At 35.4% G+C, this 12,310-nt stretch overlaps 1 protein-coding gene across 1 annotated transcript in view; it reads right to left on the bottom strand.

Moving 5' to 3' along the window:
* Positions 1-12,310, bottom strand: part of LOC150102216 (leucine-rich PPR motif-containing protein, mitochondrial-like) — a 394,112-nt gene that overhangs the window by 3,830 nt on the left and 377,972 nt on the right. Inside the window, exon 36 of the mRNA XM_090399109.1 lies at positions 8,676-8,836. Coding sequence (XP_090255235.1) covers positions 8,676-8,836 — 161 coding nt within the window. The remainder of the gene's footprint in view (positions 1-8,675; positions 8,837-12,310) is intronic.

The raw sequence follows: 12,310 nt of genomic DNA, 5'->3' as shown, positions 1-12,310 counted from the left end.
GCTTGGGTAAAAAGGGGTGCTTAAGAGACTAAGCTGTATAACTGAGAGGAGACCTCCACATAGGATTTAAAGGAATGCGGAGAACCGACCAGGGCTTCTGACCTAATGTCCAATCCTCACCTTCTCGTGGTGCACCCTGTTGGATATCTACCCGGTTACTGAACGAACGAGGATGGGCTGGCAATTGGGATTTAGCCGACCCAATTGTATTCTTATTGGCTTAAACCAATATACAAAATGAAGGTACAACATGACAAAATTTGATGCCGGCTGGGGCATCGCCTGGTTAAACAAGGCTCCCGTTGTTTTCGCCAGAGAACCAAGGCAAACAGCGAAAAGTCAGCTACTGGAACAAATCTGAAAGCACACCACAACTTAACATAACCAGAGTTAAAGATCGGTACTCTCAACATAAGAAGCCTGAATGACAAAGAAATGGAGCTAGCTGAGGAATTGGATAAGTACCAGATCGACATAATAGGGGTGACAAACAAAAAAAGACAAAAACTGGCAAGCTCTTTCAGAGCAATAAATACAATATGTTATATTTAGGCAATGACAATCAAGGAAAAGAAGGAGTACCCATAGTATTCAACACTCAATACGAGACTCATCTTCTTGAATGGCAGGCAGTGTGAAGTAGAGTGATATGGGCAAATATCAGAATGGGGAACTGGACAATGAGACTTATTTGTGCATATGATCCCACAGAAGGTTCTACTAAGGTAGAAGTTGAGGAATTATTTGAGGGTCTAAAGAAGGCTACTGACACAATGAAAAAGGAAAAGTTGGTCCTTGTTGGGGATCTAAACAGCAGAGTAGGAAGTGATTGTCAGACATACAAAAATGTTATGGGAATATTTGGAGAAAAGAGCAAAGCTAATAATAATGGCAAATATCTGTTGGATTTCTGCTCAAGACATGGGCTGGTTATTACTAACACCATGTTCCAACATAAAAATGTGCACAAATTCACATGGAGAGAAGAGGCAAGGAATAAGAAAAGTCTTATTGACTATGTTATTGTTGATAGTGATGTTTCCTCCCTGGTGCAGGATACCAGAGGGTACAGAGGATTTGAAATTGGAAGCGATCACTATTTAGTCTTGAGCAGGATAAAATTGAATTTCATATCGAAAAGAATGACATGTAATTCTTTTCAATATGAAAAAAATTAACACAAAGATTACTGAAGAAAAAATGAAAGAGTTTGAGAACAGGAACCAAACCTTGTAGAGTCAGTGGCAAGCTTTGAAGAAAACCTTGATTAATTCGAATTAACCCTGATTAGAACTCCATGGTGGACACAGGAAGTTAATGAGGCATTGAAGGAAAAGAAGAAAGTATATCAAAAGTTCTTGGCAAATAAGTCAGCTTGTGCTCTTAGAGAATACAGAGACAAATGTAAGAAAGCTAAACACTGTGTAAAACTAGCTAAATAAAAGTCATGGGAGGACTTTGGCAAGAACATAGAAAATAAATATCAAGACGTGGTAAAATATTCTGTAGGTTGTTGAAGAAACTTGGAAATGGAGAAAAGAGTGCTGTAAAAGGAATTATGAATGAAAGGCCACATGAAAACTGGAGAAAAAGATATCCTTCAAGTGTGGAGAAATTACTTTGAAAAATTGCTAAATGAAACAAGCAGCACTGACAGCACAGTGGTAAAGAACACTCAACAGGCATAGTCTGGAATACATATCCATACTTGAAGTAGAAAAAGCCATCAAAGGCTTGAAATGTGGAAAGGCAGCAGGAGTAGATGATATTTGACTAGAAATGCTGAAGTATGGCGGTATAAAAGTCTTACAGTGGCTGCACTGCATAGTTCAGAAGGCCTGGACAGAGGAACAAACTCCTGATGATTGGAGTAGAGCTCTAATAGTACCCATATATAAAAAGGGAAATAAAACTGAATGTGAAAATTACAGAGGTATTTCCCTAGTGAGTGTTCCAGGCAAGATTTATGTCACTATACTTGAGAAACAGTTGAGAAGAATTGTGGAAGAAAAGCTTGGTGAAGAACAAGCTGGATTCAGGCCAAATAGAGACTGTCAGGATCAGATCTTCACTTTACGACAGTTAGTTGAGAAAGCATGGGAATACAACAAAGATCTGTATTTAAATTTTGTCGATCTGGAAAAGGCATACGACAAGGTGCCAAGAGAGATGCTATTCAATACACTACAATTATATGGTGTCAATGGGACATTATATCAAGCAATACTTAGTCTTTATTTGAGTTGCCAATCAGCAGTTAGAATTGAAGAAAGTACAGGAAGATGGTTTAATTTTAAATGTGGTGTAAGACAAGGATGTACGTTATCCCCTCTGTTATTCATTATCTATATGGATCACATTATGAAGGAAAGTGGTATTAAACATGATATCAGAATTGGAGATGTTATGTCAGCTCTTTGCTATATGCGGACGATTATACTTCTAAATTGAATAACTGTTGTAATAAATATGGTATGAAGGTCAGCAATAAAAAGACAAAGACAATGAAAATAGGTCGAATTGTTGAAAATGTCAACTGTGTTTTGAATGGGGAACCTGTGTAACAAGTAAAACATTTCAGCTACTTAGGCATGATTTTTAGTGAAGATGGTAAATTAAATATGGAAATAGACAACAGAATCAACAAAGCTGGTATTGCAGGAAGAATTCAATTGTCAAGAAAGTCTTGACAATTGAATAAATTCATATGGAATAAGAGAGAAATTAGTCAGAACACTAAATTAGCTGTATACAAGACAGTGTTCAAACCAGTTTTAACTTATGGATCTGAGAGCTGGGTCAAAAGTAAAACACTTGACCAAAGACTAGAGGCATGAACAGATGGCATCAATGGCAATATCATATTAAAAACGAGGATATCAGGAAAGAACTTGACATTGTCAGCATCCAGAAATGCGTTAGCAGAGCTAATCTCAGGTGGTATGGTCACTTGAACAGAATGGGAGAGGAAAGATTAGCAAAACAATTGTTCTCTGCCAGGTTGGCAGGAAAATGACCCAGAGGAAGACCAAGATATAGGTGGATTGATACGGTACAAAGTGCCTTAGACGATAGAAATATAAGATCCGATAATGATGTTGGAGTCTTGACAAGTAACAGACTGATTTAGAAGAAAATTGTAGATGGGAAGTTAGTAATGAGGTAAATTTTTCATGAAGTACTATCGTATCATGTACACCCCTTGAGGGTACATGTCAGGAATTTGATGATGATGATGATAGCTTGGTTAAAACAGGAAAGTGGACAAGTTTTCTAATCTTCCAGGGTTTTTGACATTTATCAAGGTTTCACAAGTGGAAGTTAAACCCTAAGGGATGCCGACAGTAATGTTGACAGCATATGCTGTCAGATCATGTTTATACATGATCTAACATTTTTTCCCTTTGCAGGCTGATCTGAACAAGTAATGTATGGGTAATGATAATGAATATCAGTTCAATGTTGCCAAGTGCAAGGTTAAACATTTTGGAATGAGAGCCTTGTAAGCAGAGTATTACAGTAAAGTAATTTTCAACATGTGGTGAATAAAACTAGAAATCTGGGATATGATGATAGATAGGGAATTAAAGTTTAGGAGCCATAATTCTGAGGCAGTTAAATCATCATCATATCAAACACTAACTTGTAAGAATAAGGAAATTATTCTTCCACTCTACAAAGTTTAGATAATAATAAATTTAGTTTAATCCTTTATCCAAGTGTGAGCAAACAAAGTTTGCTCCTGAAAATTTCTTCAGGACTGGGGTAAGGTAGTACAACACCGAGCAACTCATAGCAAAGGTGGACCAAGCTAACATCACTTCTATCTCAGTATCTCCCATAATGCAAAACACATCTTGTGGATATATATACTGTTATGCATTAAGGGAAGGGCCATTATAGTCTAACCAAGTGAAAAATAAACTATCAACATCTTTCTCTAAATCCAGAGTAATTTAATAAAAAGGTGGCACACTGTTTGGCAACTTCTATAGGTAAAAATGACCTGCCATTGCTTCTGCCTAGTATCTCCACCTCTGCGCCTGGCTCCCACTGAAGAGACCTCAATAAAGGTCGAAACTAGACTGGGTAGTGGCCCTTCCCTTTAATGCTTAACATTATACATATCCGCAAGGAGATGTGTTTTGCATTATGGGAGATACTGAGATAGGAGTGATGTTAGCTTGGTCTACCTTTGCTACGAGTTTCCCGGTGTTGTACTACCTTACCCCAGTCCTGAAGATATTTTCAGGCGCAAACTTTGTTTGTTCACACTTGGATAAAGGATTAAACTAAATTTATTATAGTCTAACCAAGTGAAAAATAAACTTCCAACATCAAGGTTTAGATAAGCATATATTTTAATTACTATGCTCAGATATGATCACCTAGACATACATACTTGTATGTCCAGGTGTGTCTATAATGTTAGGTAGGGAACCTAACATTATGCACACAGATTTTACAGGCTATAGTAGGCAGGAGAAAACTCTGGGTCATTTCTGGAAACTGAATAAAGGTGTGGTCAGGAATCTGACGAGATCCAGGTTCTTCTTATATTGAGAGTGCACCTTTGGTGAAGTTTTCAAAGAAAGATAGCAGGAAGTATAATAATAATAGACAAAGAAGGAAAAAAAAAAAAAACATGTCAGTATTCATGGCACTGAAGGATGAGCTGGATGAGAAGGATTTGATGATGATTTATCATCATCATCAAATTCCTGATATGTACCCTCAAGGGATGTACAGGATATGATAGTACTGCATGAAAAACTTACATCATTACTAACTTCCTATCTACAATTTTCCTCCAAATCAATGTGTTACATGTCAATTCAACATTATCAGATCTTATATTTCCATCTTCTAAGACACTTCTTACTGTATCAATCCACCTATATCTTGGTCTTTCTTGGGTCTTTTTTTCTTTCAACCTGGCAAAGAACACTTGTTTTGTTAATGTTTCCTCTCCCATTCTGCTGAAGTGACCATACCACCTGAGATTAGCTCTGCTAACACATTCCTGGATGCTAACAATGTCAAGTTCTTTTCTAATATCCTCATTTTTAATATGACATTGCCAATGATGCATCTGTTCACCCCTCTAAGAGACGGCAGATATGAGAGTCTCTAGTCTTTGGTCAGGTGTTTTATTTCTAACCGAGCCTCTCATATTCATAAGTTAAAATCAGTTTGAACACTCTTGTGTACAGCTAATTTAGTGTTTTCACTAATTTCTCTCTTATTCCATATAAATGTATTCAGTTGACTTCCTATCATACTAGCTTTGCTGATTATGTTGTCTACTTCCATATTTAATTTACCATCTTCAATAAAAATCGTACCTAAGTAGCTGAAATGTTTTACTTGTTCTATAGGTACTTCATTCACAATGCAGTTGATATTTTCAGCTTCTGCCTATTTTTGTTGTCTTTGTCTTGTTATTGCTGACCTTCATACCAAATCTATTACAAGAGTTATTCAATTTAGTCAAAGAATCTTGCAGACTTGCAGTGGATTTATTTAGAAGTTTAACAACATCTGCACAGAGTAAAAAGCTAAGATGCATCTCCAATTTTGATATTAGGTTTAATGCCATGGCTCATATGTGGCAATAATAATACAGTGTAATACTCTAATAATAATACCCCTGTATTGTAATAATAAATTACCGAAATTACTGTGCTCTTTCTTTTAATTTAAACAAACAGAATATAAAAACAAAACTCATACAAAACATTCAGACAGAAGAAATTTAGGTTGCATCAATGTCTTGCTTACTGGAAGAGCATTTCTGAGGCAAGAAGTTAGGTTAACATTAATCAGAAGATGATGATGGAGATAGTGCTAGAGACGATAGACCTGCTGCCTGGATAATCAGGATTTGATTTTGTTGCTGGAGAAGGGGAGCTTACCACTGAAGTCGGTTTCTTGAAAAAGGTATCTAGGTTTCTTTGCACAGCCTTTTTCTTTTTTTCATCACAAATGGCCTTGTAGCAGCTGATATTCTTGCTAACTGCACGGTAAACCTTTGTAAACCATTGAAAGTTAGGATCTTGCTCCTCAAGCTTAGCAAATCCTGCTTCAATGAGACAAATAGCTTCAGCTAATTCTCTTGTCATAAATTTTCTTGGCTCTGGATCTTCTGATTCTTCGTGTTCTTGTGTTTCTATCAGCTGCTTCTCTATCTCCATAAAGCCTTCGTTGGTTAATTCTTGTGAATGGGACTCTAGTAAGTCAATGACATCATTTTCATTGATGTCCAATTGCAGTGCACTGCCACTTTCCACCACAGCTTTTCTGGCTTCGGGGTTGTCTTCTGTGAACCGACAAAAAATCATCACAGAATTGAGGGCACAGTTTGTTCCACACCCCTTTAATTGACTGCTTGCTTCACTTTCTTCCAATTATTAGCAATGTTTTTGATGGCATCATGGATATTATAATTCTTTCAGAACTCTCTCAAGGTCACGACATTGTAATATCTGTGCAACCGATTTTCCATAATTTTTAGTTCTCTCAGTATTTCCAAATATTTAAAATGTTATAAGAATTGCTGTAAAAGTGCATTTAGATCAACTTAATTGTAAAGCTTGGTAGGGATTAGCCAGATTAGCAATAACAAATATCCAAAGGTCATGAGGCTAAATATTGTTAACGAAACGGGCAGCATTGACGTCATAATGCTATAGGCTCATCCCGGAAAAGAAGACCATGAGAACAAAAGAATAAGTATGGGATATAAGGAGCTTGCAGCTCTTAGCTCGCTCTCTCCTTTTTGCCTTGCCTTTTCCCCGGTCATCGTCAAGACCTATCCCTGTGGTCACCGGCTGTGTTCCCAATGTCAGCCATTTCCTAGTATCCAGCCGTATTCCTATAACCGGCTGTTCTCCAGGCAGTAGAGGGTTGATAGTGTCCAATTTTAGAACTTTCTATGTCGGCAGGTTCTATAAATCTACCACCAGCGAAAGTCCTAGCAGCAAGAAGAAATTTTCCAGGAAAGAAATGGTCAAATCCTGAGGTGGTTTGCTGTAAAAGTTTTAGGACAGTTCGTGCTTGGTTAAGTGAGTAAGCAACAGCTTTTGTATCTTTGTTAAAGTGTGTATTGGAATTGTGTGTGTTGCTTAAGTGTTTGTAAACAGGCGATTTCTAAAATCAAAAGTGTTGTGGGAGAAGAGTATGTTTATATTCGTGTTTGGATATTCAATGTGTGTTTAATTATAAGAGAGGGAATAGTGCTAATAAGGAGTGTATGTAGCTAGACAAGATTTAAGTTGCTACTTTTAAAAGATGAGTTGATGTTACTTGTGATCACAGTGCACAAATTCTGTATAGCAATGTCAGAGGAAACTTCCTTATAAAGTAACTTAGTGTTAAATACACTGTGAGCTTTATTCTTGAATTTTACATTCTAATGTGTGTTTAATGGTTGTGTGGTTTAACCTCTCAGTAATTTATGTCCTTTGTAATGATTGTCTTAGCAAAAAAAAAAAAATAAATGTTGTGCTTTTGTAATTACCTGATCTGTTTTCCTTAGCCAATGCACTATTTCTAAAAAAAAAAGGAAATTTGCGAACCTGCAGGCATAACAAATAGTCACAACTTGCATTTTTGGGAATTAATACATTTTGCGATTACTTCCTGTTTTTCCCACCCCATCTTTCTAACAATATCCAATCAAATTAGGTCGCGCAGTCTAAAAATAAATAAATAAATTTCCTAATTTGATTTTGTGCGAGAGTGGGAAACTGCACACATTAGACTTACTTTTATCACTAAGTTTGTCTAATAGCAGGGAGGGATGTATGCCGTAAGTAATAAGCCTTAAATGCAGAAATGACTGCATTTAAGGACCATCTACAGTCAATGGACCATCATCCTGGTCCATTGATTGTAGTAACGATGTAGTGTTGGGTGGTAAAAATACGATCTTTACATTAGGGTGAAGGTCATCTAAAGATGTTGAACATCTAGGAGCATTGTCCAACACAAGCAGAATATAAAAAAAATCAAAAATCAGCCAACGCCTTTTTTATTCCTGTATAGGGAGTAGGCGAGGCCGTTTAGCCCTATCTAACTTTTGGAGAGTGAGTGGGCAGTTCAATCTCCGTTGGCAGCCAATCAGAGATAGCTGGCCCAAGGCTATCTAAGAATTCCTTTCATCACAATGAAGATTGAACGCATGTCTTTTCCAATCGAAAAGTGCAATGTTCCGCTATTCTTCCAATTGCACTACGGCAGAGGATATTTTCTTTTCTGAACAATAACGTTCCACAGCAGGAATAAAGCAGTTCAAGAACCAATCTTCAAAGATGGCAAGTGTGATCCAGTCCCTTAAATTTGACTTCCAAATAACAGGGAAGAACTGCTTTAATAATGTGGTGAAGTGAAAGTTTGTTCATATGCGTGAAACTAGTTCCTAAATTATTAATTTAATTATCCTTATGGGGAACCTTGCGAGCCCGTTCGTAAGTGCGGAACGCCGTAAGTCGGGTCGTCTGTAACCCGGGGATTGCCTGTATGTAAGCGTGTGTGTGTATATTTTATATAAATATAAAAATTATATATATATATATATATATATATATATAATTTTATTTTAAATATATATTTAAAATAAAATTAAACACCTATCCACTAATACTTAAAATCAGAGAAGAAATCATCTAACTCACTGATCGGCGACTTGGAATTTCAAAGGGAACTACTCTATTTTCATCTTTTAAGGCCAAATTCAAATTTATTAGACTTAGCCTACTTATATCTTCTATCATAACACCAGATGAACGTGCCTCTTCAATGACATGTAGTGCATCATCCAGCTTTCGTTGTTGTACTGAAATAAAAAAAAGTATGGGAGAATGATTGTGGGGGGAAAAAAAATTATATATATATATATATATATATATATATTTATTTATTAATATATTTATATTTATATGTGTATATATATATATTTACAGAGCGACTGACTCGGTTTAATGACATGTTTATAATTATTAATTAACTTAAACACCGAGAAAAAATATATGAGATTTAATAAGGTTTCACTACTAGTTTCATCGGAAATGCTGACTTCACCAGATGAATACAGTACCAGGGAATAAACAACATCTTAAAAATATATTGCAGTTTAAACAAACACAGAGTTTAGAACAAGTAGTAGTTGTGTTTGAAATGGAGTTGGAACGAATCACTTTGCGTGTGAATGATATCCCGAGTATGCCAAAACTGGATTACAGCGATTCTATATTTTATCATCATCTAATATAGTTTTGATGAACTTAAAAAAAAAAGCTTTCTTTTTGACTTGACTGCTTCTTTAACTCTCTCCACCAGCATGTTTCTTTTTTCTGCTGTTCCAACCCATACATCTCAAAACTTTTCCCATTTCCCAACTATATTATCTGTAGAATTGGGTAAACTGTAACTGAGATTGCTGTTTAGATGGGCAGGGTCGAGAGCTATTTCTTTGGATTCCAAGATACGTCTCTCTCTAATTCATCAGAGCATTTATGGATGTTTAAAGTTAAGTTCCAGTCTATGTCGTCATTCTTTAACATTGGTATTAGCAGAGAATAAAACATGGCTGGATAGGGCACTAGCATGGGTTCTGTTGATGTTCTTCTAGGTGGAGAGAGATGGACTTTTCTGTCTGTAAATAATATGGTTTGCTGCAACTGCAAATAATTTTGTAAACTCCTAGGAGCTGAAGAAGGTTGTGTTTTACTTTAGGTTGACCGAGGCAAGATCAGAGTTTTGGTACAGTGGAGAAATATGTTTTAACGTTAAATTTCTTCAAGATTTTCACCAGTTTAGGAAAAAGAGAACTTATATACAGTAAGGAGATGTAGGCTGTGGGGTTTGAGTTACCTTCATTATTTTCTTGATTATGTACACTAAGACAATTATAGATATGTTTAGGAGAGTAACCGTTATTTAAGAAAGTCATTTTGAGGTAATTAAGTTCATGTTGAAGTTTCTTCTGACAACAAGGATCTCGCCCAATGAGTTAGTGCGGAAATAATTACTAATTTTTGAGGGGGTAGTGGTGAGATGAAGCATGTAGGTATCTATCAGTGTGCTGGCTTCCCAAAGATAGAAATCTTGAGACCATCAGTTCTAACAAGTTTTATATCTAGAAAAACCAGAACGCCATTAACTTCTGGTTTGGCTGTGAAGTTTATATTTTGATGAAAATTGTTTAAATGATCCAGAAAGGTTTGTAAGTTTTCCAGGCTGTGTTCCCAAATTAGGAAAACGTTGTCCATGTAATGCAGCCAGATTTTGGGTTTCAGTGGTTGCGGAGGAAATGGCTTTTTCCTCAAAATTTCAAGAAAAACGCTGGCTAGCACCGGAGACAATGGACTACCCATGACATGCAAATCATATATCTCAAGGGGGGTTTTCCATTCTTCATCTTTCTTAATGATTCTTCAACCCATACCAGACTTATTTCCACATTCTCTCTCTCTCTCTCAGTACCATATTCATTCCAGTTTATTTCAATATGGCTTTCATCTTTATCAAGCTTCCAAAAGTAATGCTGCCTAACAGTCACAAGATTTCCAATTCCATTTATTAAAATACTCGTTTCTCATTGTTTCATTCTATTTTTCATTAGTCAATATAATATTTTCTTTTAACTTTTGTGTAAATTCAAGCTTGTTTTTTATATTTTCCTCTTTAACCATCATTATTATTACTATTTTTGCATGGTTCTTTCTCTGATTATAAACGATTCTATATTTTATCATCATTTAATATAGTTTTTATGAACTTAAAAAAAAAAGCTTTTTTTTTTTTACTTGACTACTTTAACTCTCTCATTCCACCAGCATGTTTCTTTTTTTATGCTGCCACTTGTTCTTCTACAAACATCTCTTCTGCTGTTCCAACCCATACATCTCAAAACTTTTCCCATCTATATTATCTGTAGATAACTCACAAGTCTTGGATCCAATCTGAGACTTTTTTTTTTTTTTAAAGCAAGAGAGAGAAAAAAAAAAAAAAAAAAAAAAAAAATAGAGAGAGAACTTCAAGCTTTCTCTTTTTTTCTTGCGACATTTGTTTTTCATACATACCTTAAAGGTAGCTATAAGAAGCTTATGATTTCCATCTAAAGTAACCAAAGGCAAAACTTTATATTAACTGAGTGTTAAATTCATTTTCTTTATGTACAACAATCACTTCGGTATTTTTTCTGGATCTGCATGGCTTTTTCATTCCAAATATTACAGTGAGTTAACTTAAAAAATTTAAAACTGAATATGTTGGGCATGTTCAAAATAGATTTGTTTCTCCTAAAAGATACTTATGCCAAAGTTAGATTCTTCTTATTATTATTACATAGGTTTTATTTCCTCCTCTCTCTTATATTCTTCTATTCACCTCCATTTTTTTATTTATTTTTTACATCTCTCTCTCTCTCTTGCATGCATGTCCATCAGCTGTTCGTTTTATATCACAGTAGAGCATACACTGAAATGACATTATGACAGCCAGGTATCACAAGTCTTTTCAGTAATAGCGGACTAGATATTTATTTACGGTGTGATGAACTTGATGATTATTTCATTACACTGAGTATAAAAAACATCTGCATGTATTTTAATTCCAAAGACACAGGATGGTATGTATATCTTGCCGATTCTTCATGCCGATGAGTGATATGCTATTTCCACCAATAACACAGCCAGGAGATAAGGTTAGGCTTAAAGGCCTTGCTAATCAATCACTAATAACAAAACTATAAGCACTGCTGCCATATTCTTCTTACAGAAAAATATCATTTTAACAAATATTTTATCAACATAACAATATTGTCTGCAAACAAAATCTTGTTAAGATATTTAAATACCTTAACAAAACATTGGAACTAACTAAGATGAAAAGCCAAAAGGCTATTTTTTTCTGGCGAGGTTGATATAAGTTAAGGGGATAAAAATCCCTTATTGTTTTTCAGCCAGTAAGCGAAACTAAGATCGAACACTACGATCTGTAACGTTTCATGCCGACGAACTGTCAGCGTTTCAGCTTACTGGCTGAAAAACAATAAGGGATTTTTATCCCCTTAACTTATATTGGAACTAACTGTTTGAAATCTATTATTTACATGCTTATTAAGAAGATCTAGCATATGTTAGACATTAAGAATTCTCGTACAAATTGTTTTCTGTTATTAAACAGAAAAGTTCTGCAATGTTCTTATAACAGTCTTTCTTAAAATCTATAGTCACATTTCACAAGTTATTGCTTTTAGAGAAGGAATAACTCTCTTTGATAAAAATCAGAAGATGACTTTGAGATT

This window comes from Typopeltis vanoorti, chromosome 10, assembly GCF_054136105.1.
Source record: "Typopeltis vanoorti isolate ZY-2024b chromosome 10, IOZ_Tvanoo_1.0, whole genome shotgun sequence".
Taxonomy (NCBI): domain Eukaryota; kingdom Metazoa; phylum Arthropoda; class Arachnida; order Uropygi; family Thelyphonidae; genus Typopeltis; species Typopeltis vanoorti.
Note: the sequence above shows the minus strand (reverse complement) of the source record. Positions and strands in the feature narration are given on the sequence as shown.